Source organism: Argiope bruennichi, chromosome 7, assembly GCF_947563725.1.
Source record: "Argiope bruennichi chromosome 7, qqArgBrue1.1, whole genome shotgun sequence".
In the NCBI taxonomy this organism is placed as follows: Eukaryota; Metazoa; Arthropoda; class Arachnida; order Araneae; family Araneidae; genus Argiope; species Argiope bruennichi.
The window spans coordinates 66399655-66421973 of record NC_079157.1 but is presented as its reverse complement, the minus strand read 5'-3'; the positions used below and the strand labels follow the sequence as shown (position 1 = coordinate 66421973).

Sequence of the window (22319 nt, the reverse complement as noted above, 5' to 3'; positions counted from 1 at the left end):
TATAACAAGACAGACAGACAGTAGCGCACAGCTTAGTTCAGCACTAGCTTCACTCCGTCGCTGCTCCGCTTATTTCTGGAAGGCCAGTTCTTTACCGTTGATCCCGACTACGACGACTCTTTCGCTTCCGACTACTCTTCGACTCCACTGGTTCGCGACTCCCCGGTAGCTGTGGCTGCTTCCTTTTATAGGTCTCAGGAGGCGAGGCTAGGAGCCTCTCAACCAATCAGGAACGTTCGAAGCGTAACTCGGTTCCTACTGGACGGTTCGTGAAAATTCTCGATGTTTCGGGTATAATCTATTTTGGCGCCAAAGTCGCCAAATGGTCGCCAAGTTTATCTCCAAACTATGGGACCTCCTATAGAACCAACTATGCTGGGAAGCAGCATCACAGATTTGTAACAATACTTTTATGGATGCATAATTTATATGCTTTACTCTTTTCTCTTAAAATAATTTTTTTTAATAAAACGACAGTTTCTTTTTAAACATAACACTTTCAAAATATAGTTTTGAAAATAAATAAACAATAAAAGGCTTTTTTTTCTCATAAATTTTAGGAATTCACTTATTTGTTTAATAATATTATGATGATTTCCACTTTGTCATTTTGTTTATATAGTAATTTATTAGAACTTTTGGATTCTAAGCTACTTTACCCTTAATTTTGTTATATCTGTAATGTTTATCAAAGTTATTTCTGCCAAACATAAACAGAAATTCAATTTTTAAAATTTAAATTGCTTGAACAATAGTAGTAATGCATTTAGATATAGGAAACTTTTTTTTGTCTAAATTATAATTATATTTAACTTTAAATTTAGATTATATTTACTAGTGTTAAGCAAACCCATTTTTCCAAACTTAAATCTTAATCAAACTTACCATGGCCGAATATAACACTCCTTAAAGTCATTAAAAATCATAATAAAAATATGTATTCAGATTTACATGTAAAAATATTAATTAATATAAGTTATTGTTTTAATGAAAGGAAACACATATTGCTTATTTAAATAATCCTATCAGTATTCTAACAACAACTTTACCTTAAAATTAGAATTAATTAATTTTAGAATAACAATTAAATGGACTCCATATTTCAAGTAAAGATGCACACGGTTAATTTTGCCATTCTAGTATTAATATAATATAAAACTTATAAACCCTACCCTAAGTAACAGTTTGCTTTTCAAATAAAATAAAACAAAGAAATGTTGAAAAACTGTAATATCCTTTTTTTAAAAAGTTAATTTATTCAAGATACCTTCAAAAACTTTTTTATACTTTTCTAAACATTAGTTAAAAGGTAAAAGAATATTTAAAAACATCATGAAGATAAAAGATTAAATTAAACATGTTTTGCGAATATAATGATTTAATGCAATTACTATGTTGCATAACATTACATCTTTCTAAATTCAGAAAAAGAAATCTTCAATTTAAAATGTTTAGCAATATTTTACATAAATTTTCCCGCCTTAATGCTTTTTTGTAATTTCTCAAGCTCGTTATGTAAACTACAATAACTTTTATTTAGGACAAACAGTAGTTTAAATTTATCATCTGCATTTCAAAGACTGCTTTGAGCAACAAATTTTACATCATGTGGTACCATAGTTTCTAATTTTAGATTTCACGCCCTAAAGCTACAAGTGAAAGATGTCATTTATGGTTAATTACTTGGTTAACCAATTAAATTAGCGTTTTAAAAACGTAGATTCGCAGAAAGTTTTATCTCAGTTCATGTTTCAATTACTTAACTTTCAATTACTTAGCGTAAGCTAAAGTAAAAAGTAACTTTATTTTAACGAAAGATATCTTTTTCCGTTTTAAATATGCATGAAATGATTCAATTACGTGTTCTTAGTGGGGAAAAAAAACCTTAAAAACTCTTTCCAATTTCTGTTATTTGCTGTTCTTTCTTCTGTTTAAGAAAATTAATCGTTTTTAAGAAGAAAAGAGTTTGCTAATAGAATGTTTATGGTATTGGAATGCATCATTTAAAACAGTTGAAGCACTTTTTAAATTTATTGTTAAAACCTATATAATAAAATTTGAAAATATAATTTTAATGCAATGTGTAATAATTAAAACGCAGGTTGTAAATTTGCATTTTTTTAGATAAATTTACACTTAGTTTATGTATTTTTTAGCATATTGCAATTTCATGAAAATAAGGAAATATTATTTAACTCCGTCAATACTGAAAGGCCCCGCACGTCCATTCAACAAAACTGCGACTAGACCAGAGATATTTGAGTGTCACTTTGAACCCCCCCCCCCTCAACATTCAGTGTAATTTATTGAATATTCGAGTTGCATGCTTTGTTCGTTAGAAACGCTCACCCAGATGGGAAACTTTGATCTTTTGAGAACATTCGGCGGCTGTCTGAGCATACATTTGCTTAATAGCCACAAGTTAAGCAAGGTATATTTTTTTTAAATATCAATCCTTTAAGATTACGGGTTGTCATTTCGGTATCTGAGGTGTGTAGAAAATTTTTCTTTGATAGAGAAACTTGGGATTTCCAGCATTCTGAGACAACTGGATTCGCATGATCTCGGGAATGGGAAGGTGAAAGACATAATTAACTGCAGTATTAGCAAATTAAACAAACGACAATGAGCAAAAAGTACCCACCAGCAGGTATGAAATCATTCATTCTAACTTCAATACACATATATAAGGTTATATTGAGATAATAAACAGATGAGCTTTGATGGTCAAAAATTGTATTGCATGATGAAATGAAAGGGGCATAAATTCAAAGAAACGATATAATTTTTTCGTTTTAAAATTTACAGAAATGCTTAAAAAGTTTATTATTGTTACAAACTTGTAATTTGCTTCCCATCACGGCTAGTATCACCGTAAGAAAGACCCTTTGTAAGATCTGTCCTGTGCGTCAATGACCTGTGAGCTTGGCGACCATTTGGCGACTTGGCGACGAATTTGGCGAGTTTGGCGACTAAATGGATACTACTGGAAAGTTCCAGAACTTTCACGATCCATCCACTAAGACCCGAGATACAGCCAGGTACGCCCTAATTGGTCTGAAGATTCCAGCCCCGCCTCCCGGAACTATAAAAGACAGGCAATCTGAATCTGAAGAGGAAGTCGTGTGTATCGTCAAAAGAAGTTGTGTGGATCTTCAAAAGTTGTGGTGTGTGAGAGGAGTCGGAGTCGCCGACAAATAAGAGGTCTTGGAGGATTAGACAGCAAGAAAGCTGCTGAACTATAGCAATTAAATGCGCTGAGTAATTACAATTGAGTGGCGGTATTTGTTGTAGAAGAAAAAAATTTTGTAACATTATTATTATTATTATTTTACTGAAAACTTTGGAAATTGTTAAACTTTGGAAATAATAAGAAAATTAATAAAAAAAACTTTAAACATACAATAATATGAAGCGGAGAAACCATTAAACGTGCAGGACATTCATTCAAACATTATTCCACTTACGTTGCCTGAATGCATAAAGGATGACCTTTATAGTATTTCTTTATTCTATGAAATACTTATTAGGTTTTAATGAGGATGCTTTCAACATTTCTTTAAATACTTGTAGTATAAAATAGAATTTTGAAGTGGATATGGAAGTGATCTTCCCCATCCATTCGAGTCATTCCTGAAGAATCTAACAATAATTTCGGAAACATAGTCTATTCTCAGTTATTTTCATTCATTTATTAATCTACTGAAGGATATTTTATATTTTTAAACGAGCAATTCTTATATATATATATAATTCGTCTATCTTGGAAACGATTCTAACGATTTGAATCAACATTTTGCATTTCGATAAGGTTTTGCTTTTAAAGTTTATCAAGTACCTTGTCTGAAAAAACGCAAAATTTTATACACACAGAGAAAAAAAACATTTTTTAACTAACGATTAGAATGTATATATTCAACGTCCGTTTCGAAGTATGGCCAGTGCAGTACAGTGGTCAGAACTACATGAATACCACGTGTGTTGTGGATCCTAGCTTCGCTGACGCTTTTTGATTTATTTTTTTCACATATGTACTTATGTTTAATATTCTTACATTTTCAGTTTCTCTATATAAGTGCCTTTCCTAAAAAAACGCAATTTTACACGAAATTTTTTTTATAACTAACTGTTAGAGTTTTTTATTATTATTATTATCTTTCCTCATGCTATCAATGTCCTATAGAGCAATCTCGGACCTAATTCCACCATGGTAAAAGAGGAGCATAAGTTCAAAAATATAAGTAATGGTAATATAAACTGTAAAATGAATACAATAATATAGTAGAGTGTTTCGAAAAACATGTTAAACTATGTGCATTCAAGATTTTTTTTTTTATTTAACCCTTTCAAGGGCCATTTTTTTTCTATTCATATTATGTTAAAATATTTTAGACTTGAAATTAGAATAAGAAAAGGGATTCATTTACCTTATTAGATAAGTTTAATTTGATTAATTAATAATTAAGTAATAAATCAAGACACATCATTTTGTACGAGATAAAGAATTGATGCATCTAAGTTTCTGTCTTTCTAAAACAGTTTGTGTGAACTTAAGCCAACCTATATAATCTCATACAAAGATTGATAAATTTGGTGGGAAGCATACTTCCCACGGCCCTAGAAAGGGTTAAAGGATGAGTGCATATGTAGTTAAGATTGTAAAATATTTATATATAATCAGTTAGTAATTCATATCTAAGTATTTTCGCCAAAAAAAGAAAAAAAAAAATTACAAAAACTGCGGAGCGAAACGTGGTCTTCCGGATATTAAAATCACATATCAAGTTCCAGACTGTTTTACTGGTAATCCAATAAAAGAACAAAAACAAATGAAACTTTTATTCGTACCTTCCTTCTATTGGCCTCCTGCCTTCTTATACTTCCTTGTCGATGCACTGGTATATCCTTGAGCAGGCACCTAGCAACCTGCAAGCATGTCCCTGCAATGAAGGTGAGTGGCAAGATGTAGATGAAGACGAACAGGAAAGTGTAGTAGCCCTTCCTGACACTATCTGGCAGGTTAGTGAAACAGGTGAGTCTGGAGATCTCGCCGTAGGAGCTCTGCAAGGTGTTTGAGTAAGCTGCTGCACGGTAGAGAAAGGGTGCAGCCACAAAGCAGGGGATGATCCAGACCATACATAAGATGCGCTTGGCTCTTGCTTTGGTCTGGTGCATGCGCGATTCCAGAGGATGAAGAACTGCCATGTATCTGCAAAAGAGATTTGCTTTATGAACCATAATTTTGTACAAATATTTTTAATAAAAATATCTATTGTTGACACCTATTTGTAAGTCATATCACTGACTCACCATCCCACCGGAAGGCACATAGATAAAAATACAGAATGACCGGACGGTCGCAACAGCAACACTGGTGGGAACTGTGGTTGAATCCTAAAGACTATCACCGGCCAAGGTACAACCCTTCCCTACGGAAGAATGTCCCATCATCGATGTGAGGAGATACACCCACACATATTCGTGTACCCTACAGAATAGCGAGATCCAACCATCATATCTAAAGCATCTCATCTTCATTTCGAGGAGCCCGACGGGGGGGGTGACACCTATTTGTAATAATTTAATATTCTTTTCAAATTTATAAAATTATATTCGAGAATTGCTAAGCACAAAATTTTGTAAATTCCGTTAGTACAATTTCACAAGTTGTTGGTTATCGAATGTAAGTCTAATTACTACACGATGGAAAATATAATTACCTCTCCCTAAGTAAAACTTTTGCACACCTTCTTAGAGCAATCTAAATATTCTGAAAATTTATTTTTCATCTTTTAATGCAAAATTTTAAATGAGTAAAGCTTTGATAAAAAAAAAATTATCTTCGTATCGGCATCCAGGTTAGTTATGCAACAAAAGGTAAAAATTCTTCCAGCTGCAATCCGATTAGCTATTACTTTTTTTTGCATTATTTTAGAGAAATAATTATTTTCAAATTTTTGAGAGCGTTAATTAAACAATAATTATCAGTGAAACGAATAAAAAAATTTTATTTTACAACAAAGGGAGATAAATAAGCAAATAAAAATTTATATAGAGTTATTAAAATTCAAACTTTAATCGCTATATTTTTATTTAAAAAATGTATACTTTTAAATTTGGGGCTTAGTCCTATATATATGCTGATATATTTATAGTTTTTCCCTAATTAATTTTCAAATTAAAACAGAAAGAAATGAAGCTTAACAGAATATTTATTTCATAAGCTGGTGGTATGTCAGATTTGGCAATATGTTTTCTCAAATTCGTTATTTTAACATATACTAGATTTATATTATATCCATTTATAAAATGTGCAAATATATTTAAATAAACACTGATTATTCCGAAGGTTAAGAGAAAATAAGCCAGAAAATAATTGTTGAAGAGAGCTACATCATACACTCAATCTATGAAAGCAATTATACAAACAAAGTTATAGTTTCTGTAAATCGAGTTTTTGTTATTTTCATTTAAAATAACAATGATAAAATAACTTATATAATTCAAGGCTTTATATTTTTTTAGATTATTATAAATAATAGCTTTAAAATAGCACTAGATTATAGTTTAGAAGGAAATACATTGCAACTTCCGTTGAAATTGAAAATATTTTCTTTAACCCTTAGAAGCCTGATTTCCTAAATTTAATTTTTTAAAAATATCAATGTGTTAGTTGCAGTTGCCAGATAAATGGAAAAAGAATTTTAAAAAATAACAAAACATATTTTATATATTTTTATTTTTAAAAAAGCAGGTACCAATTTTGATACTTTAGACATTAAAGCCCTTGCTAAAAATAATTATATTATGGTAAAAATAAGATACTCAACTATCTCAAAAGTATTTTTATTTTTCGGGAAAATGAAATGCGGCAAAGATTTGTTCCACTAAACTTTTTCTAAAAATATATCACTCGTTCAATACGGTGGGAAAACAATATGTCATATTATTTGAGCAATTTTGACAGTTGACATTTATTTTTTAAATTTTTTTTCAAAAGAACATTGTGCAATGGTAATATGCATACAGCCAGATATTAAAAACAAATGAATTGCAAGTGTAGATCTCAATTTAAAAGTGTAGTATCAAATTTGAAACTTAGGGCATTTAAAAGTTAAAAATTATTGGATTGCTAGCATATTCTAAAATGATGAAAGAAACACATAATGTTATTATTTTTAATATTAGCGTTTTTGTCACATTCATCAAAAGAAAAACGCAGAATACTACGCGTTTTGAAAAGGAAGTTTTTGAGTTTTTGTACTCAAAAAATGTCATGAAACTTACGCAAAGCTTTCACTAATTATTTTACTGAAAACTATTCACAGTTTTGAGGGTTTAATTAAAATATATCAATAATTTTCAAAGATATTTTTGAATACATTCTTTATTACACAGAATTTAATACATTTCTTACTTTCATCGTTTGGCAGATTTTTTTTCTCGAGGTATTATAAAATTACTGTTTAAATTTAGTTTTAAAAGGGAAAACCTTGTTTCTTCATAACTAAACTTTACAATAAGGCCTTAATTGCAAAAGAAACATTTTTCTTTAATTAAAGGATGGAAACACTCAAGTTAAATTAGATTCTAAACATTTTTTTAAAAAAAATTAATATGCGTTTATATGAAACAATATTACTAATAAAGGTAATAAAAAATCTTCCATAAATTTGAAATTCATACGGAGACAGAATGAAAAAAGAAAATAATAAGAAAGGAGAAGTTTAAAAAGTTTTCATAAAAGAAAATTTGAATTACAAATGTGGTTTCAAGATCCTGTACTACGGATATAAATATTTCAGAAATTAGCTATGCAATGAAGAGTCTTAACATCTTGTTTATCGTCTAGACTTCTTCAAAAAAAAATCACCAAAAGAATATATCCCCTTTAAAAAAACCTTTTTCTTATTGTTTAAGAAAGTGAGAACACTGAGAAGTTCTAAAATATCCTTTCGCCATTAATTTAAAATGAAAATGGGACGATACACTTCTTACATTTTCAGTTTTTAAATTTCCTGTAACTCAACCGGCGGCATTAAAAATGGAATTTAAACATTCACAAGTGTTTAGCTCAGGGGAAAAGGTTTATTATTTTGAAATACAATTGAAAACAAACTCAGGAAAAAGAACTTCGCGGATAAGAATATAAAACTGAGCAGAACATGTTTTTAAAGCAAATAATTTTCGAAATCGAAACAAGGAATAAATCAAAAAGTTTGACCGCCAATTCTAAGAAAATAATTTCGATGTAAGAACTATATAAAAAAAAATAAAACAATTAGTTGCTTTAAAATAATCTCTAAAATAAATAAGAAATTTTTAAATAATTTTAATATCTCGCAAAATCTTTAGTTCGTATGGTATAGTTTACTTACTAAAAATGAAAAATATAACTCCAAATATTTATATTTTTTACTTTTTACTATGATTCATCAAGTAAATTTTTTCAAAAAAACTTAGCAAAAGAATTGTTTAATAATGAATTTTCTGTAAATACGGTCCTAAAAGAGATTTATTCCATTTAAAATAACATACTAATTCATGATGTATTTTCACTACATCATGAATTAGTAGACAATTCATGATGTAGTGTAGTTTTATATTTACCAAACATAATCGTTTGGTAAAGATAAAAACAAAATCTTTGCATTTTATTAATTTGATACAATGTTGATGATACGAAACGAATTAGACTTAAGGTGCATGTACACACTTGAAACTTCGAAAATCGTTCAAAATATCGAATATTTTTTTTATTGCTTAATAATGTTCTCTGATCCTTTAGCTTTCAAATGATACCAAGATGTTGTTAATATTCGAAATATTTCCCGAGTTATAATTATTTTTCTTGAGGTGCTTTCATTAAAAACTCTAGTTACGGTGTTTTTAAAACTTATTTTATGAAGAATGATATTTTTCTACTACGTTGCTTCATTCAAACAATCATAACTCAACAAGAAATGAACCAAATACAGTTATTTATATATCAAAATAATCTGTATGAAATAGCGGATGTTTTGTGCCTCAATCAAGGTTATATTTATCGAAATAAATTTTTAATAGCTATATAAAAATTAAAATTACAGAAAAAATCTCGCTTTTTCTAATCATCGTTGATAAAAAAATTGTTTAAAAAACTATATATTTTTATAACTTGATTAAGGCAGACAACATGAAGACTAATATTAGATATAATTTCCAACTAGAATTGTGTGCCTGTACAAATTACAATTTAAGATATCTTGTTTCAAAAATTAGGCTAATTAGCTCAATAAATATTATTTAATTAGTTAATAATTAGTGTAATATCGTTTTTTTCTCACTGAAAACAGTTTAAACATGTATTAATGACCTACTGTGAAAAAACTGGATTTTTAAAGTTAAAATTTAAAATAAATATTCTAGTGTGTACGTACACAATAATAAAATCTGAATAATGCAGTTTATTTCAACCATCAAGAATGGTTTCCCGGAATTTTTTTTGTATACTTTTTAAGAAAAGTACTTTATTTCTGTATTAAACTGTGGATCTTGGACAATGCTTTGAACTGCAGGAATTTTATTTTCAGAATCTTCAGAGTCTCGTGCTCTGAAGTAGAGTAAAGAAAACGGAACATTTATTTTAGATCTCTGTTTTCCGATTGACTAAAACTAAAATTCGACATTGAATTAAAATATTCGTAACAGACTAATAATTTGTTTAAGTCATTGCCTTTTAAGATATCGCATTAACATGCATGGGAAAGTACAGATTAACAGATAGTCAACTCTTCGATGGATTTGATATTTAGCCTCTGACTTTCATGTATTTTTACATTCTTGCATATGTAATATGCACCTACATAACTAAAAATTACATTTATAATCTTTTTATCTTTTATTATAAATATTTGCAAAGTAAGAAGCATTTCAAAAGCTTCCTATAAGCAGTGAGATATAAACACGATTTTAATTAAGGTTTGTAATAACTTAATTAATATTTGGGTAATGAAAAACAAGAAGTAATTTCATTCCGATTAAAACTGTCTTTTAAAGTATAAAAAATAAATTGCAAGTTGTACAAAGATTGTGTTTTAAACAGACATAATTTTTAATATGATTGGGAAAGATATTCAAACATAAAGCATTATTATTTCTTATTATATTTGCAAGGTTTTGTATTTCAAAATGCACATCTGTATTGTTTGTCAACGGATTCTAAAACCTTCCGCAATTTTGCGCATGTGTTAGGATGGGTTTAATTCGTGAAAGTAGGGGTGAGAGGAAAGACAAAAGGAGGGGATGTTTACGTTTAACAATAAAATGAACTCAGATTATTCGCAGACTGAATTAAAATAATACGATCAGAAACGACACGATATTCACATACAGGTGGAAAAAAAATTGCACAAAAAAAGTATCTAATGGAGCGAAAATCAAGATCAAATAATGAAAAAATTCTGAAAATGCACTTATACTTCCGTGCCTTTTCCTTAATGAGATAGAATCGTCGAAAAGTAGTCATCTCAGAATACTGAAACGAACAGTACGACAATGATTCCATTGTGCATGGAGGCGGGGTAAGTTCCAATAGGCTAAGTATTACTCATTTTCTTAGTGTGTGTGCAATTCTTTGAAGCCACCATGTATAAAGTATAATACTTATGTATGAGGAATATGCATATGAGTTGTTTATAATAAGGAATATTTAATATCACCTGAAGCGCTAGGATTTATTTGTACAGCTATTCTGTCACTCATTTTACCCAGGGTATTTTGGCATGGCCGGGTTTATTATTTATTTTTAAACTCATGAGTGTAAGTAACATTCCTTATATAATATTTTTTTGCTCTACGTAGAAAATGAACAAGAACAAGTAGAACTTCTACTTGAAATATGAAGATTTTTTTTAATACTGTTTTGGAAAAATATAATAGCATAATGAAATTACTATTTTTCGGCCCATATAAAACACAAATGAAAAAATTAACATGGTTTACAAGAGAGAAAGGAAATTATTTTCGCTGATTGTTTTAAAATGTGAGAAGAAAAAGAGTTTTTCAAAATGTAACACAAGATCTGTTCTGGTTCTGTTTTAAAAAGAGACACAGTTTACGGAGCAAAATTAAGCTAGTGAATAAAAAACTTTAAAAGTATACAGAAAAGATTATAAAACTTTATAATCTTTTAAAATTTCATAATAAAGTGATTAAACTTTAAAAGTATAAAAATCTCATTGAACAAATTGCAATGCTATTTACTCCTTCGAGCAGAAGTCCTTAGGACTATAACTTAAAATATATACACTTCTACAATATCTCAGAGTTTATTTATGAATCGAAAAAAATTCCTTCTCAGTAAGTAGTTTGGATTGCGGAACTTCAACAAAATTAAGAGATCTAAAGATTTGCGATTATATCTCTTCCACCACAAGCTTATACAATTCGGGAAAATTATTCTGGAAATTGCAAAAAATATTGTATATCTATCTATATTATTATCCATATCAGCATCTGTCAATTTTTTTTACTGCTTTCTAACTCTTAGACATCTGATTATACGAATATGTTTTGAAAATTCTGAATGTAACCACTTTCTGTTGAATTACAAAAGTTCATTTCGATCCCACTTTTGCCAATTATTAATATTATTTTTTGTTAGATATATCAGTACAATTCATTTTCAAAAAGTTTTTTTCAAAATGATCATCATTTTTTATCAAAATTACATCATTTTGCTTTATGAAACAAAGAATATTTGAATAAAAGGTTTTAAATAGATAAGAATAAATAAATTTTATTTTTATTAATTTGTATAATATACCCTTTTCTCGGATTTATTTTGATCCTAACAGAGTACACATTTTGTAATTTAAAGTAAATCTTTGCAAAATCTCATTATTTGTAAAATACAGTAGATGTAAATCTTTTTTGATATTGTTTATTCATAAATTATGAAATAGGTGTTTTGTTTTACAAATCTTAACAATCAGCTCTATTTTAAAGCATTAAATTTAAGGATCAGTGACACTTGTATCATATCATTAATATTTTCCAGTACATGTAGAAATTCGCTGTCTTTGATGATATTTTTATTTATTAATTCAGTAAAAATATAAAACCACATTGAATAATATAGAATGCAATATTGAATAATATAGAATTGAACAATATAGAATAAAATTGTATTTTTGCTTCGTAAAATGTGGAGCTTAAAAATACTTTTTGAAATATGAAAAATTATTATTTTTAAATTTTGTGATCCATGTTGATTTTTTTAAATTTCTTTTCAACAAACGTAAGCCTTTCTAATATAACATTTTGAATTCCAAAAACTCACTTAAAAATAAAATCTCAAGTGTGATGATCAAATGTTTCTCTTTAATGAAATTAAGACGAAATATGTAATTTATATATTGATGGAAACAATTTTAAAATATACTTATTTTATTGACTTTACATAGATCAAAGAGCATTGTGTTTCATTATAATATTTCGGTTTAAATTAAATGAATGTCATGCATCGTGTTTCATGTCAATTAAAAATAAATAATACAAAATAATGTTTAAAAACTTCTATATTAAATAAAAATGTTGCTTTTAATTTCCCGACCGGGTATTTGTTGGATATTTGTTGTAAAATGTCTATTAAAATGGTTATTTTAGCACATTTTCATCAATTGTTCCAAATTAAACCTAGTACGAAATTTGAATTACATCATTTTCATTGTACAATATGAGTCTTTGAAGATAATATTTTAAAATCTTTTCCGATGGACTCATAATCTTATTCCTGCGACATGTTCCACATATTTAAAATATTTCTGACGAAATATATTCAAATATAATTCAATATTATATATATATATATATCAAGACGAAACTAAATAATAAAGGGAACAGCTTTTATTATGTTAGTTGACAGATGATAAATTGTTGGAAGATTTTCAAAACGATGGTAACTATTCAAGCATTCATTATACCTTCGATACTTAAAAAAATTATCAGAAAAATATATATAAAATGCATTTAAAATGCAAATGTAATATAAATATACATAATTTTTTTTAAATTTCTTATCCAAATTAAGCACCAACGAGAACTCATGACGACAGTAAAATAACCTTAGATTTGCTTTCGATTTTATCAATTTTTTATAGCTGTATGAGATGTTCTTTTCCAAAATTTCCAACTTATTGATTATCCAAATAATATTTGAAAGGAATTTATCAACAGATACATGCTCAATAGTAAGGAAAACTTTATTTTATTCCCACATATTTTGTCTCAGCTGACATAAAAGAAGAAACTAGATATCTTACTTTTCTTTAAATTTTAAAACGCATAATATAATTGCAAGAAACTTTGGTTAAATAAATCGTTTTCATTGATATCTTGTTTATTCTAGACTACTTTTAATCGATTATATAATAAATATTCTTTTTTCAGTTTCAAAACTAGCTTTAACCTCGAAATCAGTCTTTGAAAGTCAGTAATAAGAATTCATATACGAGAAAAATTCTTCCAATAAAGCAAGATAAATCTTTCTTTGATATTTCTTATCAATTTCCTTCCTTTTGTTCCAGAAATAAGAAGATTTGAAATGAACAATCTTCTTGATCCTTAAAGAGAAGGTTTATTAGCTTCGTCTTCTAGATTAATATCCCTCATTTTAAAATAACTATGATTAATTTTGTACTTTATATCTTTATATAAAATGGCTTTTTAAATGGAATCTTTCTTCACGGGAAAATCTTTTTTGATAACTGTTATTTAAGATAAACTTTCATGAACTAACAAAATGTAACTTCATTTTTCATTACATCTAGATCTACAATAGAAAAAAAAATATCGTTTAATTTTGCGAATATTCTTTTTCAGATTTAATATCGATAAATGTTTTTCTTGTTCTCAACCACAGATACTAAATAACATTTCATTTTTATTATTTTTTTTCATGAAGATGAAGATTTATTGGAGTTGCATGTTAATTAAATAAAAATTCTTTTCGCAATATTTCAGAAAATCAATTGATGCGTATTTATAAATATGAGATATCTTCCAAAAATTTATATACTTCTTACTGATACTTAATGGAGGTATAATATTTTTTTCTTAAATTTCCACCGATCTTCATTTTTATCGTTAAATAATTTATTTTCATTTTTTAAATAAAAAGATTAACTATATCAAATCAACTAAAAATGCTTAAGTATTACAGATTTCAAAAATATTTTTACACAATTTTTTAGTGCAGAGTTTATAATTTTAGGAGTGACAACCATCCAAAGCAAGGACAGTAAAATTTAAAATAAAGGCAATGAATGTTATAGGTTATTCTTTAAATCCACTGGATGGTTGGAATAACAGTATACTTCAGGTACTGAAATAAAAAATGTTTGTGACACAAATTAAGAATTTCGCGTTTGTATTTCAGAAGTGATGCAAATTTTAAAACAACTGACGAAGGAAACTGAAACCTCGAATTCTTATAAAACATGATGGCATGATGATTTTTATCATAATTTAAATATTGGAAAAAGCATGCACTTAAAAATTTTAGAGAAATATTTAAATTTAATTTGAATTTCATTACATTTATAAAAAGGTATTGCTGCAAATTGTTTTTAAATGAATTTATAAGAAGCATTTTATAGAAAAGAATTTTGAAAATTAAAATTTAAAGTATTTTCTTCTCGTTTACGAAGTATACAAAGATAAAACATTGCAGTCATCAAACAATTATTATTCTAGATTTTGACGAACATCCATATTTTGAAGAATATCCTCTCTGAATGAGAAATTCAATTTTTCGAAACTGTACCTGTCTGTCTGTGAACTCTAAAACGTCTTAGCTATGTTGCATGAAAGCCAAAGTAGTAGTTTGTAGATTTCAATCAAATTTTGATCGCCAAAGTAGTAGTTTGTAGATTTCAATCAAATTTTGATCGCCAAAGTAGTAGTTTGTAGATTTCTATAAAATTTTGATCGCCAAAGTAGTAGTTTGTAGATTTCAATCACATTTTGATTGCCAAAGTATTAGTTTGTAGATTTCTATCAAATTTTGATCGCCAAAGTAGTAGTTTGTAGATTTCAATCAAATTTTGATCGCCAAAGTAGTAGTTTGTAGATTTCTATCAAATTTTGATCGCCAAAGTAGTAGTTTGTAGATTTCAATCAAATTTTGATCGCCAAAGTATTAGTTTGTAGATTTCTATCAAATTTTGATCGCCAAAGTAGGCATTTCTTCAGAGCAAATCTGTACGATTGTTCGAGTATTAGTGAACTAGATAACTAAAAAACCTAAGAGCTAGATAGGAAAAATTGAGTAGAAAAATTTAGTATCTAATATATAGATTCTTGTAAAATTTTTAACAAAATTTGTTGAAGAAATGACTGTCTTTGAATATGTGTGTTCTCATGTCATGCATGTCAACGCAATATCTCTAAAATGCTACAGTTTAAATAAATTCATTTTTGTATGACTTGTGTATAACTATAATGCTATGTTACATTTTAGCTTCAATCGGTCAAAAAATAAACTTCCAAAATACATATTGGATGTTTGGGACTTGTATATTATCCATACGATAACTCTAACAGGGATCACCAAATAATCAGTGATAATTTTAACACTATATTACAATATAAAAACATAAAAAAAGTGACAGGAAAGACTTCTAGCCTTTTACCAGCAGTTTCAAAATTCTTTGAGCTTTTGTTGGCTGTTTCTTTATAAAAGAAGTTGAATAGTTAATGAGCATAACAGCCAGTTTCTTTAGAACAGTGCAGAAATCTCCAATTAAAAATAAAAAAAAAAATTTCAATAAAATTTAATTCCAGATTATCTAATACACAAGAATTTTAAATAGATGCTTTAAATAATTAAAAAAATCAATAATACTATTTTAATTCTATAGAATTCAAAAAACAAAATAATACATTCTGAAATAAGAAAAAACATTTCAGCTGAAAACAAACAATCCAATTTTTTAAAACAAATCTTAGGAATAAATAATACAGAAAACAAGAGGATGAAGATGAATTTCGAAAAAATTAAAGTTCTGAAATTTCTTTAAAAATGAAAAAAAAAATTGTTAATTAGTACTTACGTTGACAAAAAATTAATATGCATAAATACTTCCTAGTTCTTGTAAAAATATATATAAAAAGATTCATCCTTTCTGTAACTGACGCTTTCTTCTTATTTGTATTGTAAGAATTGGTCCATTTTTTGGAACACAGCAATCACTATATGTAGAAAATATTTGTATTTATTACTTTCTGAGATAAACAAGAACTCGAAACTATAATTTAGAAATGCAAGGACAATTTGGTTTCAACTTCGATATTTCAAATAATTAGTGCAAGATAAAGGGGAAATATAAATGCAAAGTTAAGTAAAAAAAAAAAAAAAAGAATAAAAGATTTGATGAGTCTTTATAATTTCAAAGATATTTCGGAGTTTTTCATTTAGGTTTAGAATTGGTACTCTCCACATTTAATAACTAAATGATAAACTAAAAATTGTAACTTCGATTCTATTTTAGAAAATGTAGATTCATTTTTGCAGTTTTAGAGGGTATTTTTTTTAACTATTTTAATGAATCTTTGCTGACGATATTGAACTGAAACGCTTTTATTGGAGATCTTGAAATGGAGCAGCGAATAATAATTTCTGAAGAACAATTATAAAACAATTTTAGTAATCATATTTCTTTGTCCGAAACGTCATATTGTTTTATCAAAGAGTGTATGACATTTCCAACGTATTTTGTGATGTTGAAGCTTCATAAAAGAAGTGTGTGTGTGTGTGTGTGTGTGTGTGTGTGTGTGTGTGTGTGTGTGTGTGTGTGTGTGTGTGTGTGTGTGTGTGTGTGTGTGTGTGTGTGTGTGTGTGTGTGTGTGTGTGTGTGTGTGTGTGTGTGTGTGTGTGTGTGTGTGTGTGTGTGTGTGTGTTTTAGGTTGTTTTTTTTGCAGAGTTACTTTAAGAATTTTGTTAGTAAAATGTTTAGAATTACAACATTTTTGGAAACCATAGAAACTTGCATTCACTTTAAAATTTTGGTTGCCTACATATAGCCAAGAATTTACATTTTTATTCTTTTTCACTTGATGGCATCTCGGTATCAAAGGTATTGTATCGTATAAAATTTTTTTCACATCTTATTGCACTTCCTATGGGGGGGGACACATCGTAATTGAGGACGAGAAGATTCCGGCATGGTGGTCGGTTCTCGTACCATGTTGGGTATAGAAAAAGGCGGGACTCGACTCATCCCATTGATGACGGGACGTCCTTCCCAATGGAATGGTTGTACTTTGGCCAGTAATGGCCCTTAGGACCCGACCACAATGCCCGCCAGTGCTGCTATTTTAATGGTCCGGTCATTTAGATTTTTCCGTGTGCTTTCCAGCTGGTCGGAGCAGCCGGTTTAAGGTTTATTTTTACTTCACAGATTAATTAATAAATAATTAGAGAGGAATATTCACTTATTTCAAGAAAAAAAATACCTTCACTTATTTCTACGAGAAAGAAATTTACTTTAAAATCTAAGTAATTACAAAATCACAACTGTGTGATTCCATTCTTAAAACCATCTCCACAATACTTAGCAAAGAATAAATAAATTTAAACCAAAATCTGTCAGTATAAATTCCAAAGTAATAGGCAAAATTCAACCACTGTTGATTTGAAACTATCAGTTGAAACACTTTCATGTAAATAAAACTGTCTGTGCTTTTTCATTTTGACCTCGCCGTACATTTGAAACCGTGTTTCTTTAACGTTTAAATATGGACCAACACAAAATTCAACCTACAATTCTGGACAAAATTATGTTACAAATCAGAAAATAAGAAAGACGGTTCATGGACATTTTATCCCTAATAGCATAAGGTATGTTGCAAAATAGCTGTGATGGTCGATATCCTGAATGACGTACAATATCATTGGGAAAATATCATTTAGGTATCGGTTATTTTGTATCAATATCATGAAATGGCAGACATATTAATCTGATTTTAATAAAATCCATCTCTGCAAATGTCTTCAAAATAAAATATCTTCTAAAATATTCATCAATTCCCTCATCATCATGCCAAAACGAGCAAAATTGCGAATCTCAAGCAAACTTGCGATACTCATGAATTAAATATGTGCATATAATGAGCAAATGCAAAGTAACGATAGGGTACTTTTTTGTTTGCAAATGTCCAATGTCATCAAATGTTGTTTATTCCTACGTGCTAGGTGGGATTTCTCCTCGGCGGTCCCATCAAGTTTCCTGCATAGACTGTGACTAGTTCAGAGTATTACTTGCAAATACCACTTAAACTTTTGTCTCTGCATTCCATTCTGGTAATTCTTTCGCGTGGCTTTTCTCTTATCGTTTAGTTTAGTTTGTTATATTAACGTCCCGTTGTAAAGCAACACTAGGGCTATTTTGGGACGAACCTTGTAATTTTGAACCACGATCAGATGACGAGGACGACACCTGAGCTGGCACCCCCTTCTCCACATTACACCACACCAGCGGGAAGACGTTTGGCGTTGACGGTTTTAGCGTGCAACAGAACCCCTTACACGACAGTTCTCCGGTGAAATCGGGTCTCGAACCTGAAACCCTACGACTCACCACGAGTCGAGACTTTACCATCCAGCCTCTGCGGCCCGTTTCGTATAGCAAATCAATTCATTTCCCTCTAATTCATTTTTTAAAATGTTTTTTTTAATTCATAATCTATAACAATAATACTATATCAAATTAATTTTTTAAAGATTATCATGAAGCAACTTAAATTAATTTTATTTATTTAATTAATTTTATTATTCCATCAAATTTTTCAAATATATACATTTTTCATTGTTAAAATTAAGATAAAGATAAATTATTTCTTCTGACATTTACCCCGAAATATGACTTTTCTTTTCAGCTTTTATTTTATAATAAGCATTTTTTAATTTCAGTGCTCAATAATTTGTAGCAGATTTATTCCCTTAAATTCATATTTTTTAATCTTATCAGAATACAGTGGAAATTTTTTTTAAATAATTGGATTTCTTATTAATAATTTAACAATCAGGAAAACTTGCATACGGAAGAACAAGTTGGCAGCCAAAGATTAATCATAGAATTTAAATGTATTAAAAAAAGTCTAATTTTCTTTTATAATGAAAGCTTTTATAAGACAATACATTTAATTCAAACCATTGGAAACCTTTTGCAAAAAATTCCGAATAATGTATGAAGCTGGAAAGAAACAAAAATCTGACTAAAAAAGAGAAAAAAATGGAATGAAATATAAAGATTTTTTTTTAAATTAATCCTAGAATTTGTAGAAATGAAATGCAAAATCTTATGCTGATTTGAAAGATTTCACTTACAATACTTTTGTGATAATTTTTACGAAACATTTAACCTCATTCTGCTGTTGAAATAAGACACTTAACGCCCTTGAAAAAATAGTTATTAAATTTAAAATTGAAAAGAAAATCCTGTTATTCCTTAGAAGCTGAATTATCCTAAAAAAAGATCATTCAGCTTAAAAGCATTTTTTTTTTTTTTTTAGATATGGGATTTATAATTAGTGACATTATCCAAGAGAATATGAATTCACTTGAATGAAAATGAATCACAATAAAATATTAAGGGTAGATACAAAAGAACATTTATTGTTTCAAATGAGCGTTTATTGATTTTGATATATTTTGGAGCTTTCAAATGATTCTTATGTAATGAACTCATCTTTATTGCACAATGCATAAATGCAAATGCTTACAAAAATTAACACTTGAATATAAATTAGGAAAGCAAAAACTAAATAAAAAATGTTGAAAATCTTTATCTTTAAAATTAATGCATTCCGCAGAAAAAAAAATCGAAATTTTCAAAGGTCTTTTGGGATTTTAAACTACACTGCCATCTTATGATAATTGACAACTAATATCAAAATACAGGGTACAAAAGTTTAGTTAAGTTATATTAACGTCCCGTTTTAAGCAACACTAGGGCTATTTTGGGACGGACCTCTTAATTTTGAACCGCTGTCAGATAACCGAGGACGACACCTGAGCTGGCATCCCCCTCTCCACACCACGCCACACCAGCGGGAGAACGTTTGGCCCTGACGGATTTAATGTGCAACAGACCCCCTTACATGACGGTTCTTCGGTGGAATCGGAGCACGAACCCCCTGTAGCCCTATTTACAAACTGGGGAAGTGTTCCCCACAAAACTTTCATGAATACTCTCTAATGCACTTGTCATGCCAGAGAATGCCTTACATGACAAAATTTTTGTTCCAAGGTTTTTCACTTAAAAAGGTGTCTGAAACACAAATTCTATTTTTGAATACTATATACCACATACCAGGGATGAATCACCAAAATATTCATGAAGAATGACGCGATAGTTTAGGTTAAAATGTTAAATTCACACCACATATATTTCGTAACTATAGAATTTGTGTTTCATGCATTTTTTTCAACGAATTAAAATAAAAATTTTGACACAAAACTGCATTTGTAGTCACAGAATTCCCTACCAAATTTGATATATTTAAGTCATCACGTATTTGAATCATCCCGTTTACATGTTTCTGAAAGTATAGACCGACAGACAGCCAATCCTTTGATATATTTGGCTCAAAATTTGATTATAAATCTGTGTATCGAATTGTATCGATCGAGCTCTCTTCGTTCTGTAATTATCGTGTTCACTTCTATTCGAACAGCAGGACAACCGGATGCCCTCTGAATAATTTTCACTCAAAACTTGGTACAAATTTGATGCAAAGACCATATAGCAAATTTCAACCATCTAGCTCAAAGTGATTTTGAGATCTTTATCGAAGACAGAAAAATACATTTTCCAAAAAATGTATTTTTCGAATACAGGGAAATCTAAACGGTGAAGATTCGTCAAAACCTTGAGTTCAAATTTTTTGACGATAACTGTAGTTTCCCTATACTATGTATATGAGGAAGTATAAATTATCGTAGAAAAATCTATTATTATTTGGCATATAGTTGTTTCGTTATATTGCATACAAGCTCATACAATTTTGAATAAATCCATTTATGCCAGCAAATGTCTATCTGTGCACCCTTTGCAGCTTGAAGAATCACAAGATGGTTTCTAAATTCTCGTCACGAAATGTACAACTTTTGTCTGTCACACTAAACACTTTATCTGTGACAATAACTTTGAGGTACCATTATTTTCAATGGACGTTGCAAGCTCTCTGCCCTTTCTGTAACTCCAAAAATGACATTGAATAGTAATGAAAGATTTCAATTCATAGAACAAAAAAAAAAAAAAAAAAAAAAAACTTTTTCCTTTGTTGACGCCATTTTGATAACAATTCTGCTGTCTGCTGCACAAAAACATTAACAATACGACCATTCTATTATAAAAAAAAAATTCAGTGCTACATTCAAGGGTACCTTTTCAATAAATGTGTATACTCAGAGAAAGATTGTATGACAACATTTACTTTCCCTATATATATTATTTTACTTGTTTACTGTTTTTTCAAGAATATGATTTATTTTGATTTAGAAATTCTCCCAATTTTACTTCAGTTATCCATCTATTCTAAGGCTTTTAATCATTTTTTGGAATTTCGCCTTTTTTTTCGCCCCCTTTTGAAAGAGTTTTACACAACAGGTAGGGAACATTCAATGCATAAAATCACAAAAATCGACTGTAGATAAAATATAGTTAATCTTTGTTAAATATGAGGATCTAACGGGAACTTGAAAGGGATAATGTTTCATTCTATTACCGATAATCTATTCTTGTTCAATACATGTGATTCTCTCCACTTCTAAGCGAATGGAACCATTATTTCTTGTATTATAGAAAATGCCAATACTATAGAGAATTGTAGAGATGTGACTACAAAGAGACGATTATGTAGATAATACAAAGGTAATATAGATTATACAAAGACACGATTTTATACTTTAGAGAAAGAACTAACAATATATTTAAAAAAAATAACACAAGTTTTTCAGTTGGAATACGTTAGACAGATTAATAATTGACGGAAAGGGGGGGGATTTCAGTTTTAACTGGAAAGAATGACTTATCACCAGATAACAATCAATGCGTTCAATCTAATGCGTCAATTTGAAAAAAGCGGGAGTGCAACGAGTGTAGAATTTGACAGAGTTTACTACAAAAACAAATTTCATACATTGCTTATTATGGAATTTATTATGTATATGTAATGCTAAAGGTTTCAAGTTCTTTAGAATTGTATGAGTGTTGTAACTTTAATTTTGTTGAAACAGATTTGTTTACTATATTTTAAGTATGTATTTTTATTTT

General features: G+C 28.9%; 1 protein-coding gene across 1 annotated transcript in view; it reads right to left on the bottom strand.

The window, feature by feature from the left end:
- The window catches only part of LOC129975401 (QRFP-like peptide receptor), a 133510-nt gene that overhangs the window by 18059 nt on the left and 93132 nt on the right, over nucleotides 1-22319 (bottom strand). The window contains exon 2 of the mRNA XM_056088464.1: nucleotides 4849-5209. Coding sequence (XP_055944439.1) covers nucleotides 4849-5209 — 361 coding nt within the window. The remainder of the gene's footprint in view (nucleotides 1-4848; nucleotides 5210-22319) is intronic.